A 26,105-nucleotide genomic window follows, 5' to 3' on the forward strand; every position below is an offset into this window, starting at 1 on the left:
GGTAGAAAAGAGGGTAGAATTTCAGGCATGGAAAGCCAAGACACTGTGGCAAAAAAATCTCCTACATAAAGGACCTCGGTTGGTGAGATCCCAGTGGAAAGAAGTGGTAATCAAAGAACGAAGTAGTTTTCTCTGAAGGGAGGAGGGAACTTCTACTTTGCTTTTGGCCTTATCTAAATACTGATGGAGTTTGTGGATTCAAAAGGCTTCCATAGCTTAGGCAGCTCATGTCAAGAGCCTCCGGTGGTCACTGACATCATACATAAGAGTGTTAATTGTTAAATTAACAACAGGAATTACTGTGTACTAACTTCCCATGCAGGACCTCTGTCCTCGAAGAGTTGTATTATAATTATGTCTAAGTGCTCACAAAAGATGTATCATAAGTTTCTAAAAAAAAAAAAGAAGTGAAATTAAGAAGCAATGACTTTGAATAGCCCTTGTCTCAACTGTTGAGGAACAGTTTTTTGGTTTTTTAAATTTTTTTTTCATGCAAATTGTTGAACTCTTCACTTAGTATGGAGTTGGTCTTCTGTGTATGAAGAAGAGGATAAAGGATCTTATTGGAGAATGGGACTGAGAATGGGAGAGGTAGGAGGAGGAGTTGGAGTGTGGGTGGGAGAGCGGGTATAGCAGGAAGAATCACTATATTCATGAAGTTGTACTTATGAAATGCTTGAAGTTTGTATTTCTTAAATAAAAGGTTTTTTTTTTGGGGAAAGGGGGGGGGGCAGAGGTAGATAGACTGATATTAGCCACCATGACAGACCCAGAAAGTCCTTCAATGTTACAAGTCCTACTAGGGCTCCTTAATACCTCTCAAATCTCAGCAAAGGACTAAGGACAAGTCATTTGCAATTTGATGTCAGTATCTTTCTGATCTAGGAATCAATCTTTCATGACATATAATCACATCAGTGATGCTGGAAAAAAAAACAGTTTCTTTATTTAGGGGTTTTCTGGCATAGGGGGAAGCAGTGGTTATAGTAATGGCCTGAGCATAAGAAAATGGGGCTGACGATAACATGGGGTATTGAGTCTCAGGAAGCATACCAACCAGGAATTCACACAATCTGCCTGTATTTTTCTGATCCTTTTTCTAGTCAGGCACAGAGGGGAAAAGGACACCTTTCTTCCCCTCCCTCCTTCCCTCAATTCAAAATAAAATGTACATTCAACTAAGTTTTTTTTTTTCCTCTGAGTTTTCTCTCACAGGGAACTCTTCACACCTGGTGATCCTACAAATTTCTCAGAATAAGCACTTGAACCCCTAACCAGCATGCTTCCTGTCTGGCTAGCACAATACAATCACAAGACCTGCAAGACACCACTGCTGCTAGTTCCTCATGTAGCTTTAAGGTCTGGGATGCCCTTTGAGGCTGATGTTGCTTCTAGAGAATCAGCTCTCTGGGGCTGTTCTTTTTCTTTTCTTTTCTTTTTTTAAATTTATTTATTTGACAGAGTTAGTGAGAAAGAGAGACAGAGAGAAAGGTCTTCCTTCCGTTGGTTCACCCCCTCAAATGGCCACTATGGCCAGAGCTATGCCGATCCGAAGCCAGGAGCCAGGTGCTTCCTCCTGGTCTCCCATGCGGGTGCAGGGCCCAAGCACTTGGGCCATCCTCCACTGCCTTCTTGGGCCACAGCAGAGAGCTGGACTGGAAGAGGAGCAACCGGGATGCCAGTGCTGTAGGCAGAGGATTAGCCAAGTAAGCCACTGCACCGGCCCCTTGGGGCTGTTGTTTCTTAAAGCACAACCCTTCCTCTGTGATGTAAAACCCTGTCCCTTTTCTTTTTCCCAGCCTCTCTGGGACTGTTGCTTCTTAAAGGCACTGCCCTTTATAAAATACTTCATCAATAAATTACTGCTAAATCGATCTTTGTTGCCTCAGATACCTTGGGCCACTGTACACTTGTTAGGCACATGTCCTGAGTCATTTTGGTCCTAGATTCTTCAAACTTAATAGCATCATTAAACAAGTTTCTGGTTCTGCTATTTGCTTTAGAGAAGCTCTTACAAAACTCTCTATTCCTTTTTCCTTAAAATACTTATGAAGAAAGCATCTATACTGACCATGAGAAGGGTGAGGACTTAGTCTCCTGACATAAACAGCTACAAAACTGGGCAGAATAAAGGAATTACATCTAATGATCCCCAATAAATTGGCAACAGAGAGCAACATACTAGGACCTCTAAGATAAAGGACACAAATCAAAGAAAATATCTCATCACATAGGCTTCCTTCCCTTAGGTGAATACCAGACTGTGGTAAAGGTACAAGAGGGGCAGACTAAAAGGGACCCAGCTACCTTTCTGAAATGAGGAAAAGAGGTGAGATTAAAGACAGGTTACAATAGTTGGAATTTGTGGGTTAGAATCCCACAGAGAATGGAGCTATGTTTTATTTTAAAAACAGTACAAGGGAAATATGCAGCAAGGTCCCTTGAGTATGTTACTAAATACCAATTAATTCCTAATTTGCCTTTTGTCCTTATGAATTTGTCTATTCTAGATATTTTATATAGAGTCATGTATTATTTATTCTTTTGTGTCTGGCTTTCCTGCCTTCATGTAATATTTTCAATTCATCATCTATATTCTGAAATCCATATTATAGCAAACTTCATTCATACTTATGGTTGGATAATATTTCATTGCATGTATTTAGCACATGTTGTTAATCTATTCATCTGTTGATGAACACTTGGATTATTTCTACCTTTTGGCTATTGTGATTATTGTTGCAGTGAACATTGACTTAGAAGTATCTATTTCAGTCCCTGATCTCAATTATTTTGGGCAAATAACTAAGAGTGGAATTACTAATTCAATTCTATGTTAAGCTTTTTCAAGTACCTGATTGTTTTTCACAGTGGCTGCACCATTTTACATTATCACCAACAAAGTCCAAGATTTCAAATTTCTCCAAATCTTAAACAATTGTTATATTCCATTTTTGATTATAGCCAGACTACTAGATGTAGAGTGCTATCTACTTGTGGTTTTGAGTTGCATTTTTCTGATGCTTAGTGATGTTGCATATTCTTTCATGTTCTTATTGTCTATCTGCATGTCTCTTTTCAGAAACGTCTATTCTAGAACTTTGACTATTTTTACATTTGGGGTATCTTTCTGTTGTGGTGTTAAAGGAAATCTTTACAAATTTTGGATATAAACCCTCATCTGCTATAATTTGCAAATTTTCTCTCTCATTGTGTAGGTTGGTTATCTTTGTGCATTGTTGACAATATCCTTTGATGCTCAAAAGTCTAAGCTATTTATTCTGTTGTTTTGCTTTTGATGTCTTATCTAAGAATCCATTACTAAATCCAAGACTATGTTTTACCTTAAGAGTTTAATAGTTTTAGATCTTATACTTAGAACGCTGATCCATTTTTAGAACACATCATTTTTATGGTGTGGGATGGGGGCATTCAGTTGCTCTGTACATTTTAAAAAATCAATTGGTATCAAAAATTGAAAATATAAATTACACAATAGGAAAATATTTGCTAACCACATATTTGAATTAGAAAGTTCCTCTTTAATTCATGGATTATTTAGAAGTAGATCTATTTAGAATACAGGTGTTTAGCTATTCTGTTAAGTTTGTTACTGATTTCAAGTTTGGTTCCATTGTGAATATAGAACTCTTCTGTGCGATTTAAATTCTTTAAAATTTGCTGAGGTTTGTTTATGGCCCAGGATGTAGTGCTTCATGGGTTGAGTGTTGTTATAAAAATGTCATCTAGATTGTCGGTTGATGTTCAACTCTTTGGTTTTCTGTTTAATAGTTGATGCTATTCAGCTCTATCTTTGATGATTTCTATTAATGGCTACATCAGTTACTAAGATAGGAATGTTAGACTTCAACCATGGTTGATTTGTCTAATTCTCCTTCCAGTTCTGTCAGTTTTTTCTTCATTTATTTTGTAACTCTATTAGTAGGTTCACACATTAAAAATTATTATTCCTGCCTAACAAATTAACTTTTTTTTATTTGTTTTTATTTTTTGACAGGCAGAGTGGACAGTGAGAGAGAGAGACAGAGAGAAAGGTCTTCCTTTGCCATTGGTTCACCCTCAAATGGCCGCCACGGCCAGCGTGCTGCGGCCAGCACATCGCGCTGATCCGATGGCAGGAGCCAGGTACTTCTCCTGGTCTCCCATGGGGTGCAGGGCCCAAGCACCTGGGCCATCCTCCACTGCACTCCCTGGCCACAGCAGAGAGCTGGCCTGGAAGAGGGGCAACCAGGACAGAATCCGGCGCCCCGACCGGGACTAGAACCTGGTGTGCCGGCGCCGCAAGGCGGAGGATTAGCCTAGTGAGCCATGGCGCCGGCCATAACAAATTAACTTATAAAAATCATTTTGTGGGGCCAGCATCATGGCACAATAGGTTAAGCTCCTGCTCTGTGATGCCAGCATCCTGTATCTGTGCCTGGGAAGACAGAAAGAAGATGGTTCAAGTGCTTGGGCCCCTGCCCACGATGTGCAAGACCAGGATGGAGTTCCTGATTCCTGGGTCTGGCCTGGCCCAAACCTTAATATTGCAGAAATTTGTAGAGTTAACCAGTGAATAGAAAAATCTCTATCTCTTCCTCTCTCTGTTGCTCTGCTATTCAAATAAATTAATTTTTATAAATCATCTTTGTCCAATTAAAAAACAAAAAACAGAATCACTGTGTGATGTTCCTTTGCTTCCACTGATAATTTTCTTTGTTCTCAAGTGTATCTTCCTAAGGTTAATAGAGCCATTCCATGCTTGATTATGATTTGCATAATATATTTGCATTCTGTTATTTTAATCTACCTGTATCATTAAAGACGAATTTCTTAGAAACAGCATATAGATGGTTCTAATTTAAAAAATTAATTCCACCAATCTTTTAATCGGTATAGTTAGGTCATTTATATTGATTTGTTTAAAGTTTATTTTATGTATTTTAAAGACAGAATTACAGGGAGAGGTAGAGCACAGAGATCAAGTATAGTACTCTGGTGTACATTGGCTTTATGCATAGGTGATTGAAAAGTCTGCCTAGGACTGTATATACAGGTCTTAAAACTCCCTTACTCCATAATCTATTCCTAGGATAATTAAACAAAAACATATTATTCCATATAATAAAATATTAATATTATTCCATAGAAAACACATAAACATATAAAACATTAACATATTATTCCATATAAAACATATTATTCCATATAATTCCATTTCTGAGTATATTTCCAAAATAACTGAATGTAGGATCTTAAAGAGATATCTGTAGTGCCAGCATTGCCATTTAGCTGGTAAAGCTGCTGCTTCCAACACTGGCATCCCATTTGGGTGCCAGTTCATGTCCCAGCTGTTTCACTTCTTATTCAGCTCCCTGCTTATGGCTTGAGAAAGCAGCAGAAGGTGGCCCTGCCACCCATGTAGGAAACCTGGATGAAGCTCCTGGCTTTGGCCTAGCCCAGCACTGGCTGTTGTGGCCATCTGGGGAGTGAACCAGTGGATGGAAGATCTCTCTGTCACTCCCTTCTCTAATTCTTTCAAAAGAAAGAAATAATTTTTTAAAAAGGTATGTCGGCCGGCGCTGTGGCTCAATAGGCTAATCCTCCGCCTAGCAGTGCCCGCACACTGGGTTCTAGTCCCGGTCGGGGCGCCGGATTCTGTCCCGGTTGCCCCTCTTCTAGGCCAGCTCTCTGCTGTGGCCTGGGAGTGCAGTAGAGGATGGCCCAAGTGCTTGGGCCCTGCACCCCATGGGAGACCAGGAGAAGCACCTGGCTCCTGCCATCGGATCAGCGCGGTGCACCGGCTGCGGCGGCCATTGGAGGGTGAACCAACGGCAAAAGGAAGACCTTTCTCTCTGTCTCTCTCTCTCTCACTGTCCACTCTGCCTGTAAATAAATAAATAAATAAATAAATAAAATAAAAAGGTATGTCTACACCCATCTTCATAACAACATTATCATGTTAGACAATAGGTACTGGCAACCCAAATGTCCATCAAAAATAACTAGATTAAACAAAATGTGGCATATACAGATAATGGAGTATTATTAAGCCTAGAAAAGGAAGGCTTGCACACTCCATAGGTAACTTCATATTCAAACGTGAAATTCTGAAAGCCTTTTCTCTAAGATCAAGAACAAGGCAAGAATTTCTGCTCTTGCCATTTCTATTCAACAGAATATTGGAACATCTAGTTGGTGCAATAAAGAAACAGAAATAAAAGTAATCCAAGTCATACCCTTCTCCTGTCCCTAAAGCATTTCACTTCTGGCATCCAAATAGGTTGATCTATAAATCTGTTATTTCTCATTTAGATATAAATGCACAAATTATTGAATAAGCTCTTGTCTCTGCATGCAATGCTTTCTCTCCCTGATCTGTATTTGGTAAAATATTTTCTTTAAAGGTTCAATACAAACACAACTTTAAGCATAGAATTTGCTTTCTTCTTTTAAGATTTATTTATTTATTTGCAAGTCAGAGTTACACAGAGAGAGGAGAGGCAAAGGGGGGGGGGTCCTTCATTTGATGTTCACTCCCCAGATGGCTGCAACAGCCGGAGCTACGCCCATCTGAAGCCAGGAGCCAAGAGCTTCTTCCAGGTCTCCCACGTGGGTGCAGGGGCCCAAGGACCTGGTCCATCTTCTACAGCTTTTCCAGGCCATAGCAGAGAGCTGGATCAGAAGAGGAGCAGCCGGGTCTTGATCTGGCACCCATAAGGGATGCCGGTGCTTCAGGCCAAGGTGTTAACCTGCTGCGTCACAGCGCAGGCCCTGATTTCTTCTTTTTACATATTAGGAGGTGGCAATTTCCTCCACGGAGGTTACAATGCACCTAACTTAATTTCTCTGAAAGATTTATTCTCCTGTGGTTATTAGTAAACATGCTATGTCTCCTTCACTAGCTGAGAGCATCTCTTAGGCATGACTATTTCTTTTGAAAGAAAGAGTTACAGAGAGAGGTGGAGAGAGAGAGAGGTCTTCATCTGCTGTTTCACTTTCCAGATGGCTGCAACAGCCGGAGCTGCGCCAATTCAAAGCCAGAAGCCAGGAGCTTCTTCTGAGTCTCCCACTTGGGTGCAAGGGCCCAAGGACTTGGACCATCTTCCACTGCTTTCCTAAGCCATAGCAGAGAGCTATATCAGAAGAGGAGTAGCCAGCACTAGACCTGATGCCCATATGGGATGCTGTTGCTTCAGGCCATGGCGTTAACCTGCTGGGACACAGCGCTGGCCCCAGGCATGACTATTTCTTACTTGTTTGCCTCTCCCCAGCACTCAGAAGGCCTGGAATATAGCAGGCATCTAGAAAATGTAAGCTAAATAAACAGCTAATTTAGTACATAGGATTTAGTTGTAAGCATGGTTTGCAATGGGGACACATTTGAATTATATATGGAGAGTCTAACTGAGAATGTGGAGGTTTATAAGGGAGATGTGGCTCATACGTGTTGTATGTACATATAGGCGAAATTTCTCAGGGCTTACCCTCTCCGTGCTTTTTACCAGGCTGGTTCCTTTCCATGGACCTTATCCTTTCCTGTCCCCTACCCCAGTCTCTGCTTTCCTACCTGAACTGTACATCAGTCTCCAGCCCATAGGCCCCAAATTCAACAGCTTTCTCAAAGGCCATCATGGTATTCTCTGGTCCATGCTGCGGAAGAAAAAGATATCAGGCCCATGTCTCAGGGTCTTTCCTCCCAATCACATCTTTTATAGTAGGGACAGAGCTACACAATTTAAAAGCTCCATTAGCTCTCTTTCCATGGAGTCTGTGTTCCCCTCTGTTCAACTGAATTCTGGGACTCTGCTTATTTGAGGCAATGTCTTTGGGCTTGGTAAAGAGAAATGGACTGAGTTAGGTGACTTTAATTCAAGTCCATGCTCTACAATTAACTCCTTATTCCTATAAAAACAATTATTTTTCCTTTCCAGGGGCTCCTATGGTTCCAAGGCCCTCTTTTCTCACTCATGTATCCCATACATACCTGTACTCACCCTTATTCATCATGCTCAGACCTACCATGGGTGCACCTCTATGTGCAAAGAAGACTGGTTTGGGCCCCAAATCCTCCTTTTCCTGAATGCAGGGAGAATGAATCCCCAGTGGCATCAAATAAAGACATACAAGGATAAGAAGAAAAGGCAGTCCAACAGCTACCTGTATAGCTGAAAAAGTTATAAGGTGGGGGAATTTGGGGTGAAAAACAAAAAAGAGTGATGGAGAAGTAGTCTAAGCAACTAATTATTCCAAACAAGCAGACAAGGTAAATCCCATTCTATGGGTTTCACCAACTCTGTGAACTAGCTAACTTACTTTCTATTGTTGTCACAGTCCCACTTATGTTCAGTGATTTGACTATAAAAGCACAGGACTATCCAAACATAAGGCATTATTATGGCAAGATTATTGGAACTGGGATTTATCAAGGAAGGAAAAGAAGGGAACGGGAAGGGAAGAGAAAAGGGAATAAATGTAAAGGAGCAGGCTTTCAGAAGGACAAACTTGGGTATTTCTGAGAAGCCTACAAAAATCTTTCTAAAACAACCCTCTATTTAGGGCAGTTCAGTAGGAGGAGGAGTACTAACAGACAGAAGTCTGGGTTCAAAGTCATGCTTTGCTACTTCCTAACTATGTTTCTAAGGATGTGATTTAATATTTCTTCTGCAAAATGAGGCTATCTTGTTGCTACCATTGACTTCACAGGGTGGTTAGGACTATTAAGTTATAATGACATGTTGGCTTGTAATAAGTCACATGAGTTGTAAGTGTTCACTTATTATAGTCACTCAATAAATATTAGTTACTGACTTCCTTCCATCTGTCCCTTCCTCCCCTCCCTCTTCCCACACTCTCACATACAGAGCCTATCCATAATCCTGTTATTACTGGCCAGTTGACAACATTTACTATTTTAAACCTCTGAGGATTTTACCCATTTTTACATTTTAAAGTTACCGCTTAATCTTCAGTGACTTTCAAATCTAGGTCTCCAGTTCTAACCTCTTAACCTTGTGAATATATTACATCTCTTGAGCATTTCTTCCTCGTAATACGTTGTCCTGTATCTTCTTATTCTAACTATAATTTAGAAAGTGAAGAAGAAAAGAGTTTATTATTGCCCTCTTTAAGCTTTTGATCCAGAAATGTATTCTAAAATTTACCCACACATATATATCAAAAACACAGTGGCACCACTATCCATCCAGCTCTAGTTTTGCCTACATCCTTCCATTAGTTAGGAAGCAGATACCCCCTACTTAACCAACAGTAAAAAAGGGAGGCCTAGAGGGAAGTAGCTCTTGGTGGTTTCTCAGTAACTGTGGTGAAAGATAACTCCATTCTCAGAGCAGTTTAATGTATAAATCTGAATCTCTTTGGTTTCCATTATATTAGGACAAAGAATAGAGAGGAAACCAATGGCAGAGACAGATATTTCTGCTTCTGCTGTAAATCCATAGGTACGACAGGGACTAACTGGAGCCTGCTTTGAGTTAACTGGATGTAAGCAAGTATCTTGGACAGTACCAGTTGAGACTAGTAATATTTGAATGCAAACTGAAAGTACTGTGACTTTACCAGCACTCTGGTAAATTAAAATGTCCTCTACTGCTCTATCCCTAGTTAGAAAATTTGCAACAACACAGAGGAAGATCTTATTTTTCCAGAAGAATCCCTCTTAGAAGAAGGCCTATTTAGTTACAGAAATACTATGACAGGCCACACGGGGTGGTAAGTGAGGGCCCAAGGAGCATGCCTGAGTAACAAGCTAAATGAATTTCAAAGAAGGATGGGAGGATAGCTACTAAGCTTCCACTTTTCTGAGTGGAGTATGAAAGCTAAAGTCAAATCTGAGGGGAAAAGACAAGGTTCCATCCCACATGACATACCTTCTGTTTCCAAATAGATCACACAGAAGGCCACAGGCCAGGAAAGGAGAGTCATCACCGTAATGCAGCACAGGTGTATGTAGGGAGCAAAGATCTGAGAGAGAGCCAAAAATCAGGCTGGATGCATCTGGACAGAGAGTGCTAAGGGCAAGAGGATGCTTACCTGTAGCGACAGCCCAACTGTCAGCCACTTGTCTTTCCAGAATTTAAACAGAGCAAACAGTAAAAGCATGTATAGCAGAATTGCCAGTACAATAGTAACCTGAGAAACAGAAAAGATCTTCTGACTTCCAGGCACTGGTTCTAGATCAGAACCCTCCTTTGGAATTACATGAGTGGCTTTACAATCTCAGGGACCTCATCTCATCCTTTTATTGTATTCATTTTTGCAAATCCTCATTCTTGGATAGGTTCAATCATTTCTCCTTTTCACTCCTAAGTCTTTGTTGTACAGCATGGCTGGGAAAAATTACCCGCTTGTGTGTTCTAATACAATTAGCAATTTACCACTTCTAAGAACAGGTGAGCTCTCACATGGCTTGATATCTCTCACTCAGTTTCAACAACGGCCACTAGAAACTTTCATTTTACTAAAAACTTTCATTTTTCTTTTTGCCTCAATTATATACTCAATACTCAACACAATAATAAGTAAATAATATTATATTGTGTTTTTATGTAATTTTCCTCTACAGATTGTAAGCTTCACAAGATCAAAAATAATAATTGTATTGTTTAAGATTATATCCTTAGTGCTTGGCAGAATGTCTAGCAAAGTATTTATTAAATATTTATAAAACAAATGAACAAAATCTGCATGTCACAATACTATATACATCATAGAAAAAAGAACATATCTAACGAAATTGAATCCACAATTAACCCTCTCACAAAAAAAAAAAAAAACTCTTCACCAGCTTCCATGGTAAATACCACCAAATACTAGAAGAAATATATCTCCAATCTCTCACAAACTCTTCCAGAGAACAGGAAAAGAATGCTTTCCAATTCACCCTATAAAGTAAAAGAACTAGAGCTACCCAAATCCACCAAGGACATGAGAAGAAAAATAAAGCATAGACAAATCTCTTATGTTAGGTGGATGAAAAAATTGTAAATAACCTATTAGTTGGGCCGGCGCCATGGCTCAATAGGCTAATCCTCTGCCTTGTGGCACCGGCACACCGGGTTCTAGTCCCAGTCGGGGTACTGGACTCTGTCCCGGTTGCCCCTCTTCCAGGCCAGCTCTCTGCTATGGCCTGGGAGTACAGTGGAGGATGGCCCAAGTGCGTGGGCCCTGCACCTGCATGGGAGACCAGGATAAGCACCTGGCTCCTGGCTTCGGATCAGCACAATGCGCCCGCCAAGGCGGCCATTGGAGGGTGAACCAACAGCAAAAGGAAGACCTTTCTCTCTGTCTTTCTCTCTCACTGTCCACTCTGCCTGTCAAAGTAAAAAAAAAAAAAAAAAAAAAAAACCTATTAGTAAACTAAATGCAACAGAACACAAAGGCTGAATTGTCAAATCAACTCATATGAATCACAAATCCTGCTCAACACCAAACTGTGAATGACTTAAAGGATATCAGCAGATAAAAAATGTCCCCCTGTAGAAATCTGATCATGTCAAATGTAGCACATCATGAAAGGTCTTTCCTTTCTTGTATCAGCACCTATTCTATTTTGGTACTTAAAATGTGAGCTGGATTTTTAAAAAGAGCAGTAGAAACACTGCTTCACAGAAGGAATCATTTTGGCTATGTAACACTTTACTTTTCATTTCTTTTTAAAATTTTTATTAATATAAAGAGAACAACAGTTCATGTATTTCAAAGATGACATTTTTTTTTTACAGGCAGAGTGGACAGTGAGAGAGAAACAGAGAGAAAGGTCTTCCTTTTTTTCCCATTGGTTCACCCCCCAATGACTGCTGCGGCCGGCGTGCTGTGGCCTGCGCACCGCGCTGATCCAAAGCCAGGAGTCAGGTGTTTCTCCTGGTCTCCCATGCAGGTGCAGGGCCCAAGCACTTGGGCCATCCTCCACTGCACTCCCAGGCCACAGCAGAGAGCTGGACTGGAATAGGAGCAACCAGGACAGAATCTGGCACCCTGACCGGAACTAGAACCTGGGGTGCCAGCGCCACAGGCAGAAGATTAACCTATTGAGCTGCGGCACCGGCCTCAAAAATACAATTCTAAGATAATTATATTTCCCTCCATCCCACTCTCCCTTCTTCAATCCCTACCTTCCTTCATTTTTTTTAATCTCCACAAAAATGTAATTTTAATCCACTCTATAATCACAGGGTTAGTGCACCACTAACCATAAAATTCAACAAAACGTAGAAAAATTACAGCTCCACAGGAGTATAAACATGAACTACAAACAACCAATAATCATATCAGAAGATATCTGTTACATTCCTATACTTTTTTTCTATATTAACTACCACATATCAGAGAAAACATGATATCTGTCTTTTTGGGACTGGCTTATTTCACTAGGCATAATGGTTTCCAGTTACATCCATTTTATTGCAAAAGACAGGATTTCATTCTTTTTATGGCTGAGTAGTATTCCATAGTGTGTGTAAATATATATATATATATATAAAATACATATACATACACACACACACACACACACACACATATATATATATCACATTTCTTTATCCAGTCATCAATTGAAGGATATTTAGATTGATGCCATATCTTAGCTATTGTGAATTCAGCTGCAGTAAACATGGAGGTACAGATAACTCTTTCATATGCTGATTTAATTTCATTTAATTCATCCCAGGAGCATGATGGCCAGGTCCTGTGGTAGGATCTATTTTCAGATTTCTGAGTAATCTCCTTACTATCTTCCATAATGGTTGTACTAGTTTACATTCCAATCAACAGTGTATTAGGGTACCTTTTCCCCCATATCTTCACCAAAATTTATTATGAACCCTTTTATGCTATATTCCATTAATTATATATTATATCCTGCCATGTCTCACCACACAATATGTATTTACAATAAAGCAACCTAGCTAATATCAGGTATATCCTACTACAAATTTTTACAGTCTAGGACTCTGTTATCTTTTGGCTAATAAATACTCTTATTTATTATATTATTAATAATTACTATTATGTGTGTTTATAAGATCAGGTTATTAACATATTTTCAAGGAGTTTTGAGTGAGACCGTTCATTTCATTCTGGGCATCCCTTGGTAAAAGGGGAAGAAACTATAAGCCCAGTGCTAAACTTTTTCATTCTAGGTTTATTGTGAGTAAAACCAAACAAATTATAAGTCCCACAGAATCCCTCTTGCCAATGGAAACAATCTCTCCTCCAAAGTCTGATTATCCTGATCCTTACTGTTTTGAAGGCCCATTTCTAGGAAATGTCAACTCTTCTCATATTCTCCCTCCATCACTTCTCACTGCTTACAGGCACCTATATCTGGAATGAGATCCCAGAATGCCTCAAATGACAAAAGCTTAGAACAGAATTTATATTGGTGAGGCCAGCGTTGTGGTTCAGTGGGTTAAGGCACACCCTGTGATACTGGCATCACATATAAGCACCAATTTGAGTCCTGCCTATTCCATTTCCAGTTCAGCTCCCTGATAATGCTCCAGGGAAGGCAGCACATGATAGCCCAAGTGCGTGGACCCCTGCTACACCTATGGGAGACTTGAATGGAATTCCAAGATCCTGGTTTTTGTTTGGCCCAGCCCCCAACCATGGTAGCCCTTTGGGGCATGAAACAGCAGACAGACGATCTCTTGCTCTCTTTGTAGTTCTGCCTTTCAAATAATTTTTTTAAAAAGATTTTATATAGTCAAAATTCCGTAGAGTATGTGTGGGAATGATTCAAAGGGTACTAGATAAGGATATGAGAAGATAATTTTATGTGAGGCTAAATGTACACAGGTACTCATACTAGAGATTTGGTTTCAATATAACAGAATCCAAGTAGTAAGCAGTATTTGGTGCTCTGAAACTTTGGCTGAGAAGTAGCCTAGCTTAATGAAATTGGGATGACTGCCATGTCTTGGGGTCATATAGAAGAAATAATTCACAAATTTACTGGGAAAAAAATGTTGCTGGAATGGGTATCACCCATGACACCTCCCCTATCATGTTCTTTGGGAGTCCTCAAAGGGCACTGAAAAATACACTGGTGAGGAAAGTATTGGCATCCTTAAAAGACACTGTAATGGTTGTCCTCTACACATGCCTAAAGGTGAGAGATACAGCCACTGAAATGGGATTGCTGATTTTTTTTTTTTGACAGGCAGAGTTAGACAGTGAGAGAGAGAGAGAGAAACACAGAGAGAGTTATAGACAGTGAGAGACAGAGAAAGGTCTTCCTTCCGTTGGTTCACCCCTCAAATGGCCGCCACGGCTGGCACTTCCGATCCAAAGCCAGGAGCCGGGTACTTCTTCCTGGTCTCCTATGCGGGTGCAGGGACCCAAGCACTTGGGCCATCCTCCGCTGCCCTCCCAGGCCACAGCAGAGAGCTGGACTGGAAGAGGAGCAACTGGGACTAGTACCTGGCGCCCCAAACAGGACTAGAACCCAGGGTGCTGGTGCCGCAGGTGGAGGATTAGCCAAGTGAGCCATGGCGCCGGCCCGGGCTTGTTGATTTTAAAAGGGATGATGAGACCTTGCTATGGTAGAGGCCAAGCAGTATCTAACTGGCAACAGATTCATGGTCTCAATAATAAGCACAATCCTGCAATGGTAATCAGAATAGATTAACTCAGATATTCTTGGTAGTGACTAATTGATCATGTCACCAATTTCAAAACAATGATGATATTAATAAGATCTATTTCTTTCTTTTCATCTATATTCTTTTTACTATTTATCTAGAAGATCTCATTGCTTCAATTTTCACATTTTCTAATAACTCATAAGTTTTTATTTCTAGTTTGTAGTTATCACTTGAGTAAAAGGAGATCCAAGGAGGCTACTCAGAATTTAACACATGCCTGGATTTGGGATTAAAACAAAAAAAGGAGGGTGTCAAAATCATGCCTAAAAACGTATACACAAAAGCAAGAGGCTGTCACTAGAGCTGCTCAAACCTATGAAGAACAAAATAAGGGAGGCTATGTTGGAAATATGCTGTCATATCCACAGACATTATGGCGGAGCTGCCTTTTCTCTGGGGATCAGATATAGACCCTTTGAGGTCTATATCTGAGAAATTACAATGGTGTCATTTTAAATGGATTCAAAATAAGGAGGCGTCAGGAAGCTTCAAAGGAGAAATTTCAGGCAAGTATAAAAAGGCACTGATTCCACTTAAGAGCTGAAATCAAGGTTCTCAGTATAAGGGTCTCAGAAATTCATCCAGAAAAACTCAATGGGGGATAAGAACTACTGTGCATTTACATGGTCCAGAGGGAATCAAACCCAGATGCCACTCTTGTCCCATCTAGTGGGACTGTGCTCCCTTCTCTTACTTCCTCCACCCATGGACCTTTCTCAGGAGGAGGAGAGGTAAAAGGCACATCATGCTTTCACCACCACTGTAGGATTCTAGGTTCAATACAGGAGGGAGAAGTTTAAAGATTAACAGGAATGAAGTTTAGTTTATTATAATGAACTGAAATAGAATGTTCCTGTGACTGAAAAGGACTAGCAAAGTAAAGAATTCACCTAAGATTTAATTGGGATTGGAAAAATGGGTCACAGAATAAGTAGTGATAAAGAATAAACTCTGGGTTTAGCTTGGGTTTATCTCCTTCAGCGTATCCGTTATAACTGTTAGAAATGTAACTGATTCAGCTAAAACTGTGTCAGTAGGTATCTTCCCTCTAGAGGAATACTAGAAGAAAAGACAACCCTGGTATGTAAATCTGAGTGCCAAGGAACACAGTCAGTCCTGGTCTAAGATCTCCTATGGGGATTCAGATGTCCTACCTTATGACACTTGTGAAGGTACAGTTCGATTCTTTCCCGAAGCAACAAGATTCCAACTATCTGCAAAAGAAAAAAAAAAAAGAACAGGAGGTTGTTTTGAAATCACCAAGTTGCTGCCCAAAGCACTGTTCTGTAGTTTAAAACTTCTTTCACAGTTGGGCACTACATTCACTTTTCAGCCTCTAGGAGTTTACCATGCTGTTCTCTGCCTGAAAAGCTCTCCCTCTCCATGTCACTAACTCTTCAAAACCAGTTTAAACATCGCCTCCTATTGGTAACCATCATCAGCACCCCCAAGAAGGATTGATTATTTCTTCTGAGCTTTCCTAATCATTTACCACACTGATGCCCGTCTTCAGTTCCTGTCCATTTCTTTTCCCTGTGATGGACTCTATACCTGGCATTACTTACATTGAGGTCAAGGGTCAGCCTTCCCAAGAGTCATTTAAAAACTTTTTCTTGAGAAACATAGGTATTACAACTGTTGTTAACACTGGTATACATCAATAAATCTTAGATTTGAATATAAAGCTAGCTGGTCACCAAGTCAATATGGTGATGGAAACTGAAAGCAAGTCCACAGATGACTGATATTAATGATGGTCTAAATGTAAGGTACTTTTTGATCAAAAATTACTTCATTTGTTCTTTACTCAAATGTAAATTTGAGTAATTACTTCATTTGTTCTTTACTCAGCCTGATAAAATATCATTTTATTAAATATTATCATTCTCGTTTGAATACAGGAAACTGAAGCTCAGTCACCTAATGATAGATCTGTAAGCAGAATTTATTTCCTTACTTTTTAACTGTTGTTGCCATTGTATGTATCCAAAAGAGGCAGGGTAGAGTAAAAAGTGTAAAATATATTGTTAAAATATATTGCTTTATTGGATGCTGGAATTTGCCCCAACCTTAGCAGCTAACTATATCATTTCATGTTCATTGTGGATGAAAGTGGTTCAGTTGTTCAGTTCAATGGTCAGATTTTGGCCCAAAATGCATATTTAATTTGCATTTTTACAACTAAAAACAAAAGTTTCAAATTGGTCTGACTAAAGCACCCTCCAAATCCAATTTTCAAATTAATTTTCTAAAACAGAAGCTTACTTTATGCCAATGTCTTATCCTTATTTTCTGGCCTTCCAAAATATGTCAGAAACCTTCCTTTTCAGCCATGTTTCTCCATTATTCTCCATTATTCTCTACATGCCAGCAGAATTGATCTTTCCCTCTACGGGCACATTCTGTGTTTTTCTGTCTGGTAAACTTTTTCATGATGTTCCTTCAACCCAGAATGTTCTCTGCCATTCCCATATCCATATCTAGCGTTCCTTTCAGATAGCACTACAATAAAAATCCTTCTTTAATTATTTTAGCTGGAAGTCACATCTTTCTCCTCAGACCCTCAAGAACCTTATTTGTGCCCCTCTGACAACAATCACAATGTCCCATCTGTGTTAGATTTGGTTGAAGGGATAGTTATAACTTTCTAGCTCAATCCTATCTCTGAAATATCCTACATGGAATAATATATAATTAATAAATAATATATAATTAATAAATTTTATTGAAAAAAGTGATGCAAATGCTAGATTTGGGGGATGTCTTCTGTTGTATCAGACTGGGTATCAGTGAAATGGAAATCACTGGAATGGCAAAATCAGAGAAATATGTCTTCTCTACATATCAGCAAAAGTATGAGCTGAAAAATTCTTCCCAACATTATTTTCCTACTAAGCTTTATATTCTCATAGACTTTCTCTTGCATTGCATAAGTTTCTCACACTATAGTATATCAGATAATAGAAGAAGGGCCATACTATTGCCTAAAGACTTTTGCCAAAACATACTCTGCATCTGAGCTAGGTGACTAGCATTTGTAAATTAGAATGGATTTACAAACTAATTTATAAGGCCCATAAAGACTGCTTATTTGAAGCTGTGGGTGTCTAAAATGACAATTCTGAGGAATCAGAGTAGACTAGGAAACAGGGGAAGGGAGAAGGGATGTGCTGCCACCCTTTCAATGGGCCCAACTGTAAGACACATCCTCTAATAGCTCTAGCCCCCCACTCCCAGTCCTTTATGCCTAAAATTCAAGTAGCTGACATAAACCCCAACTCTGCTTAGACATGAATGATATTTAGGACCTGAGTTCTCCTAACACCAACTGGATACCATTTCCCAAGTAGGAGGACCTCCTGAGGCTACCCAAGAAAGACACATGGAAAGTGTTACTCACCACCAGCAATGAAGTATACGCAGTCAGGGTCCCAAGTATACTCAGAAAAATTATGGAACCGAAGACCCAGATTCCTGTTCCTAGAAAAATGACCCTGAAAAAACGTGTTTCAATCCTTAAAACAGAGCAGAAACCAGCAGCACCTCTATCTAGGATGGGGACAAACAGATTAGTTGAGGTATAAGAAAATGGAGGGAGATAAGAAGAGAGGCAGTTGCAAATAGATCTGTGAAAGTTTTCAGAATATTTACTTGAGGAGTTTCAACTCTGTCCTGTAGGCAACTGGGAACATTAATAGTGTCTTATTTTAAGGGGAAGTATTTTTAAAATTATTTAGAATAGATATTCAAAGAGCATATCATCCTTAAAATCAACATAAATACAGAACTTTTATAATAACAAGAGAAAAAAGTCATCCCATAATTTCAGCTCCTTATTCAAACTAATATTTTTCATTTTGGCAGGTTCCTTATCCATGCACATGTACATTGAATTACAGAAATGTAATCACAGCCACTGTATTAACTGCTGTCTTAGCAGAACAGATTGTTCTATTCCTAAAGTAGTATATGAGGGTAAAAAAATGTTAAGATTTATTTAATTTACTTGAAAGGCAGCGTGATAGAAAGAAATACAGAAAGAGTGGGAGAAAGAGAAGAGAGAGATGCTCAGCCTGCTGGTTCACTCCCCAAATGGCCACAAAAACCAAGACTGGGCCAGGCCAAACCAGAAAGCCTCCCATGTGATTTGCAGGGGTCCAGATGCTTGGACCATCCTACACTTCTTTCCAAAGTGCATTTGCAGGAGGCTGGATTTTTTTTTTACAGGCAGAGTGGACAGTGAGAGAGAGAGAGACAGAGAGAAAGGAGGCTGGATTGGAAGCAGAGCAGCCAGGACTAGAGCTGGCACTCAGACATGGGATGCCAGTGTTGCAGGCAGCATCATAACCTGCTAATGATCTGTTAAGAGAAACAACGGTATATTAGGGCTAGCATCATTTGTCAAATAATTTAGACTTTTTATTTTAAGACAACAGAAATTACCTACTCACCATATAAAATAGGGAGAGATTATGTTTTTAAAGCTATAAAATACATGTTATAGAACATATAGCCCACATAAAAAATATAAAAGGAAGGGGGCATTTGGCACAGTGGTTAAGATGCCATCTGTGATGTCTGTATCTACATCGCAATAGCTGGGTTTTCAATATTTGGCATCAGCTCTGGGCTCCAGCTTCCTGCTAGTGCAGTTCCTGGGAAGCAATGTTGACAGATCAAGTAACTAGGTTCCTGCCACCCAGATGGGAGATGTGGATCAAGTTCTTACCTCCTGCTTCAGTTTGGTGCAGTTCCAATAACTGCAGACAGTTAGAGAGTGAACCAGCAGATGGGAACTCTGTTTCTCATTCGATCTCTCAAATAAATTTTAAAACTTTTTAATTTAAAAGAGGGGTGCTGGCATTATGGCATAGCAGGTAAAGCCTTCACTTGTGTTGCCGGCATCCTATAAAGGTGTCAATTTGTATCCTGGCTACACCACTTATGATCCAGCTCCCTGCTAATGGTTTGGAAAAGCAGTGGAAGATGGCCCAAGTGTTTGGATCCCATCACCTATATGGAAGATCCATATGAAGCTCCTGGCTTCAACCTGGCCCAGCCCTGGCTGTTGCAGCAATATGGGCACAGGGTGTTAACCCAGCAGATCCAAAATCTCTCTGCGTCTCTCCCTCTCTCACTGTAACTCTTTCAAAATAAATAAATAAATCTTTAAAAAAGGAAATGGGGAAGGGTGTTTAACATAGCAGTTAAGACATTGTTTGGGATATACATATCCCATCTTCCTGGCTTCATTTTGGATCCAGCTTCCTGCTAATGAGCACCGTAGGAGTCAGCTCAATTGGTTGGGTCTTGGAACACATATTGGAGAACCAAATTGAACTCTGGGATTATAACTTCAGCCTAGCTCAGCCCCAACTGTTGTAGGCATTTGGGATATGAACCACCGGAAGGAGCATCTCCTTCCCTCCTTTCATCCCTCCCCTTCTTTCTCTCTGCCTTTTAAAAAAAGAGAAAAGAACTACCACAAGCCCATTATATTCCTTATTTTCACTAAAATGTTCTTTGTAGGCAACTACTTTGTCAACGAAAGCCATGTCTTCAACATCTACTTGATGCTGGACTTCTATAGGTGATAACTTAATTATTTTACCACTGCATGCCATGGACTCCCACTATCTCCTTTACCACTGGAAACAGAGACATTAAATTTTTAAGTGTAATCAAAGAAGAGTACCAGAACCAGCTTAGAGAACTCATTCTTTTTTTTTTAATTTTTTTTATTTGACAAGTAGAGTATAGACAGTGAGAGAGAGAGAGAGACAGAGAGAAAGGTCTTCTGTGGGGAGCAACTCGGACTAGACTAAGTTACTGGAATTAAGACTTATTCTATGCATCTGCTCTCCCACAATATGGCGCTGAGAAGAGAGAAACAGCTTCTATACAGCTGCCTCCAGTTCAACCAATAAATTGTAGGACCTACTCCTGATTGGAGGAGAGCAGCGTACTCGGCGTGTAGGTAGCAGAGTTGGGATTGGTGGAAGAGGACTATAAAGGAGGAGAGAGACAACATGCACCAGGAACATATAAGGGGAACATCTATCTGAAGGAACACCTGTGCAGCCCCCGAGAGAGCCGGCCGGCAGTGTGCCGCTCCCCCGCGGAAGTGGGGAAAGTGGCCAGGGGGAACCGCCCTTCCACGGAGGTGGAAGGGACGGTAGCCAACCCGGGAAGAACCAGCAGCAAACCCGGGGAGGGCCGAGCAGACAAAAGAACAGCGCAGGGTCCTGTGTCGTTCCTCCACGAAGAGGGGGAGCGACAGTCTTCCTTCCGTTGGTTCACACCCCAATGGCCACTATGGCCGGAGCTATGCTGATCCGAAGCCAGGAGCCAGGTGCTTCCTCCTGGTCTCCCGTGCAGGTGCAGGGGCCCAAGCACTTGGGCCATCCTCCACTGCCTTTCCGGGCCACAGCAGAGAGCTGGACTGGAAGAGGAACAACTGGGACTAGAACCCGGCGCACATGTAGGATGCCAGTGCTGCAGGTAGAGGATTAACCAAGTGAGCCACAGCACTGGCCCCAAGAACTCATTCTGAAATGTCTGTCCCTCTACAACTGCCACTGATATGAAATTCTGTATCTGTAAGGGTTTGCTCAGAGAAACAGAACCACCATGAGTGATGTACAATAAGAGATTATAGGAATTAAGATTTACACAATTTTGGAAACTTATAGAGAGATCTGTGAAAGAGGTTGTTGTCTCAACATGTGGTATTTGATATGTAAGCATGCATGCATGTATGTAAGTATTTATTTGAAAGGAAGGGTGACAGAAGGAAGGGAAGAAAGAGAAGAAGATGGTCCATCTGCTGGTTTACTTCTGAATGCCTGTAACAGGTAGGGCTGCGCCAGAATGACTACAGAGGCCCTAAATACCAATCAGATGTCCCCCATGAGTGGCAGGACCCCAATTAATTGGGCCATCATTTGCTGCCTCTCTTACATACATTAGCAGGAAGCTGGATGAGATAGTATTTGGTTTTACAACCCCATACAATGGTACTTCAACAAGCTCACAAAGGACAATCAAAAGTTAAGTTTATTTCATGAAAAAATATGGGGATCAATTGAAATGAGTACTAACTATTCAAAAAATCAGTAATGTCATTTGTGGTTAAAAATATATGTAGAATTTGGCCGGCACCGCGGCTAAATAGGCTAATCCTCCGCCTTGCGGCGCTGGCACACCAGGTTCTAGTCCCGGTTGGGGCGCCGGATTCTGTCCCGGTTGCCCCTCTTCCAGGCCAGCTCTCTGCTGTGGCCCGGGAGTGCAGTGGAGGACGGCCCAGGTCCTTGGGCCCTGCACCCACATGGGAGACCACGAGAAGCACCTAACTCCTGGCTTCGGATCAGCGCGATGTGCCGGCCGCAGCACTCTGGCCACAGCGGCCATTGGGGGTGAACCAACAGCAAAGGAAGACCTTTCTCTCTGTCTCTCTCTCTCTCTCTCACTGTCCACTCTGCAGATTAAAAAAACAAAAAGAAAAAAGAAACCCAAGTGGGAGGTTCCAAGATGGCCAAATAGGGAGGGAGCTCACCGATCTAGTCCAGGAGAAGATAGTTTAATAAAGGTGGAGATAGTGTAGTCTCAGGGAAGAGTTAGGGAAAAAATGGCAGAGGAAACTCTTCCATAATTAGAGAGACACAGTGGACCTAAGTGGAGGGTGTGGGCACCCACGGCTCGGGACTCCAGCAGCCCAGAGCCTCCACACCAGCACTGGAAAGAGAAGTGAGATGAGACCACAGTAGCCCAAAACACTGGTGGAAAAGCAGCAGGAAGAGCCTAGAGGGAACAAGGCTTGAAGTCCTATAGGGGAAAGTACACCATCCTAACTAAAGGAGAGAAAAAATACAAGGGACAGTATGGACACGATTATCTCTCCATACAAGCTGATAGAGCAGGCACCATTTTGGACATAGTAACAGCTGTGCCAACTCATGTCTGTGCCCAACAATCAGCGGAGCAGAGAAACCTGACTCTGGTGGGGAGTGATAACAGGAGGCTAAGACCTAGTGACTGTGTGGAGCTTTTGAACCGGGACTGTGGAAAAAAAAAAAAAAACTGAGGGTGTGTGGGAGAACTCATGGCGTGGCTGAGACTTTGAGACGTCTCAGTGGGAGACACCACAAGCTCAGGTGGTCCTGGCTACCTGGTGGCAGATAGTGTTGGGGAATTGGAACCTACATTGAGGATTGAAAAGATTCTTTGTGTGGTCCTTGGGACACAGTAGACGAATATTATACGCATTGGGGCAGGCGCTCAGGCACTGATTGCCATAGAGGAGAAGAGCTCAGCTGAGCAAAATTACTTCCCTTCTGACTTAAAAAAGAGAGAGAGAGAGAGAGAGAGAGAGAGAAAGATTTACCACGCCAACCTGGGTATGTCACCTTAGGCATGCCCATAACCCTGAAGAACTGAACAGAGCTCTCTGACCTTGTCCACTACAAGCCTCTAGAGATTCACTGAAAGTAGACAATCCACTTATCTCAGAGTCATAGAACAACAATAAAAGCCGCCACAGTGGAAAAAACAAAGAAACCACCGAGTATCTCCACAAATGCCGAACAAATGCAACAACCCAAGAAACAAGAATAAGGAAGACAACATGACACTCCCAAAAGAACATAATACTTCAATACAAGATTATGAAGATGATGAGATAGAAGAAATTTAAGAAATGGAACTCAAAAAATTGATGATAAGAATACTTAGAAGTAATCAAAAACAAATGCATGAACTACTGAAATCCATGCAGGACATGAAAGAAAATCTCACTCATGAAAATGAAATCTTAAGGAGGAATCAAAATGAAATGAGGAATTTAGTAGAACATGAAATTGAGATATTGAAGAGAAATCAAAATGAAATGAAGAATTCAATAGAATAAAAAACACATTTGAGAGTCATAAAAACAGAATCAGTGAGGCAGAAGAGAGAATATTAGACTTAAGACAGAGCACAGAAAAGTATACAATCAAACCAAAGAAAAGAAGAGGAAATTAGAAATCTAAGAAATATTGTTGGGAATCTACAGGATACTATTAAAAACCCAATATTTGGGTTCTAGGATTTCCTGAAGGCATGGAGAGAGAGAGAGAGAGAGAGAGAGAGAGAGAGAGAGAGAGAGAGAAAAGATTAGAAGGCCTTATTAGTGAGATACTAGCAGAAAACTTCCTGGGTTTGGAGAAAGAAAAAGACATCCAAGTACAGGAAGCACACAGAACTCCCAAAAGACATGAGTAGAAAAAATCCTGGTGCCATCAGCCAAGCAGAAAAACCTGACTCTGGTGGGGAGAAATAACAGGAGGTTAGGACCTAGTGAAGGTGTGGAGCTAATGAACTGAGACTGTGAAAATCTGAGGGTGGGCGAGAGAACTCACGGGGTACACAAACTCGGTAACCTTGGCAACCTGGTGGGAGACTGCAGAGAAATTTGAGAGTACACTGAGGGCTGCATAGGCCCTTTGTGTGGTCCTTGGGGTAGAGTAGACGAATACCCACAGGGGCCAGATTTCATACATGACTACCCTCAATTCTGCTCAGCTGTGCGGAATTACTTCCCTTCTGAGTCAAAAAAAGAGAGAGAGAGAGAGCCAGCGAGAGAACCACCTGGGTGAGTCACCTTTGGCACACCCTTAACCCTGAAGAATCAAACAGAGCTCTCTGGCCACACCCATCACAGCCTCTAAGGATCCATCAAAAGCAGACAGTCCATTTAATCTAGAGTCATGGAACTTTCTCTAGGATTGACCACATGCTAGGCCATAAAGCAAGTCTCAGCAAATTCAAAAAATCGAAATCATACCACGCATCTTCTCAGATCACAATGAAATAAAGCAGGAAATGAACAATTCAGGAATCCCTAGAGCATCTGCAAACACATGGAGACTAAACAACATGCTCCTGAATGAACAGTGGGTCATAGAAGAAATCAAAAGAGAAATCAAAAGCTTTCTGGAAACAAATGAAGACAACAACACAACATATCAAAACTTATGGGATACAGCAAAAGCAGTGTTAAGAGGAAAATTTGCAGCAATAGGTGCCAACATCAAGAAATTGGAAAGGCACCAAATAAATGAGCTATCAATGCATCTCAAGAATCTAGAAAAACTACAGAAAACCAAACCCAAAACTAGTAGACAAGAGAAATAATTAAAATTAGAGACGAAATCTGCAAAATTAAATCCAAAAAAATTACAAGAGATCAGGAAAATGAAGAGCTAGTTTTTCTGAAAAAATAAAATAAAATAAAATTGACACACCATTGGCCCAACAAACCAAAAAAGGAGAGAGAAGACCAAATCATTAAAATTAGAGATGAAAAAGGGAATGTAACAACAGACACCACAGAAATAAAAAGAGTCATCAGAAATTACTACAAGGACTTACATGCCAGCAAACAGGGAAATCTATCAGAAATGGATAGATTCCTGGACACATATGACCTACCTAAATTGAGCTATAAAGACACAGAAAAACTAAACAGACCCAAAAACAAGTCTGAAATTGGATCAGTAATAAAAGGCCTCCTAACAAAGTAAAGCCCAGGACCAGATGGATTCACTGCGACATCAATCAAAATACCAAAGACATTCTTCTCAGATCTGAAAAAAATGATGCTGAAAATCATATGGAGACACAGGAGACCTCTGTACAACAGAAACAGAGCCGGAGGCATCACAATACCAGATTTCAGGGCATACTACAGGGCAGTTGTAATCAAAACAGTATGGTACTTTTACAGAAACAGATGGATAGACCAATGGAACAGAACACAAACACCAGAAATCAATCCAAACATCTACAGCCAACTTATATTTGATCAAGGGTCCAAAACCAATCCCTGGAGTAAGGACAGTCTATTCAATAAATGGTGCTGGAAAAAACTGGATTTCCACATGCAGAAGCATGAAGCAAGACCATACCTTACACCTTACACAAAAATCCACTCAACATGGATTAAAGATCGAAATCTACGACCCAACACCATCAAATTATTAGAGAGCATTGGAGAAACTCTGCAAGATATAGGTACCAGCAAAGACTTCTTGGAAAAGACCCCAGAAGCACAGGTAGTCAAAGCCAAAATTAACAACTGGGATTACATAAAATTGAGAAGTTACTGTACTGCAAAAGAAACAGCCATGAAAGTGAAGAGGCAACAGATAGAATGGGAGAAAATATTTGTAAATTATGTAACTGATAAGGGATTAATAACCAGAATCTACAAAGAGATCAAGAAACTCCACAGCAACAAAACAAACAACACACTTAAGAGGTGGGCAGACATTTTTCAAAAGAGGAAATCCAAATGGCCAACAGACACATGAAAACATGTTCAAGATCACTAGCCATCAGGGAAATGCAAATAAAAACCACAATGAGTTTCACCTCACCCCAGTTACAATGGCTTAC

The 26,105-nt window shown here is 40.7% G+C and overlaps 1 protein-coding gene across 1 annotated transcript in view; it reads right to left on the minus strand.

Moving 5' to 3' along the window:
- Nucleotides 1-26,105, minus strand: part of GDPD4 (glycerophosphodiester phosphodiesterase domain containing 4) — a 142,132-nt gene that overhangs the window by 40,767 nt on the left and 75,260 nt on the right. Inside the window, exons 4-10 of the mRNA XM_089305785.1 lie at nucleotides 18,070-18,163; nucleotides 15,824-15,883; nucleotides 10,054-10,152; nucleotides 9,891-9,984; nucleotides 9,004-9,081; nucleotides 8,023-8,168; nucleotides 7,571-7,653 (exon numbers count right to left, since the gene is read on the minus strand). Coding sequence (XP_089161911.1) covers nucleotides 7,571-7,653; nucleotides 8,023-8,168; nucleotides 9,004-9,081; nucleotides 9,891-9,984; nucleotides 10,054-10,152; nucleotides 15,824-15,883; nucleotides 18,070-18,163 — 654 coding nt within the window. The remainder of the gene's footprint in view (nucleotides 1-7,570; nucleotides 7,654-8,022; nucleotides 8,169-9,003; nucleotides 9,082-9,890; nucleotides 9,985-10,053; nucleotides 10,153-15,823; nucleotides 15,884-18,069; nucleotides 18,164-26,105) is intronic.

The sequence above is a fragment of the Oryctolagus cuniculus genome, chromosome 1 (genome assembly GCF_051225735.1).
Source record: "Oryctolagus cuniculus isolate XC-2025 breed Fujian yellow rabbit chromosome 1, ASM5122573v1, whole genome shotgun sequence".
Lineage (NCBI taxonomy): Eukaryota > Metazoa > Chordata > Mammalia > Lagomorpha > Leporidae > Oryctolagus > Oryctolagus cuniculus.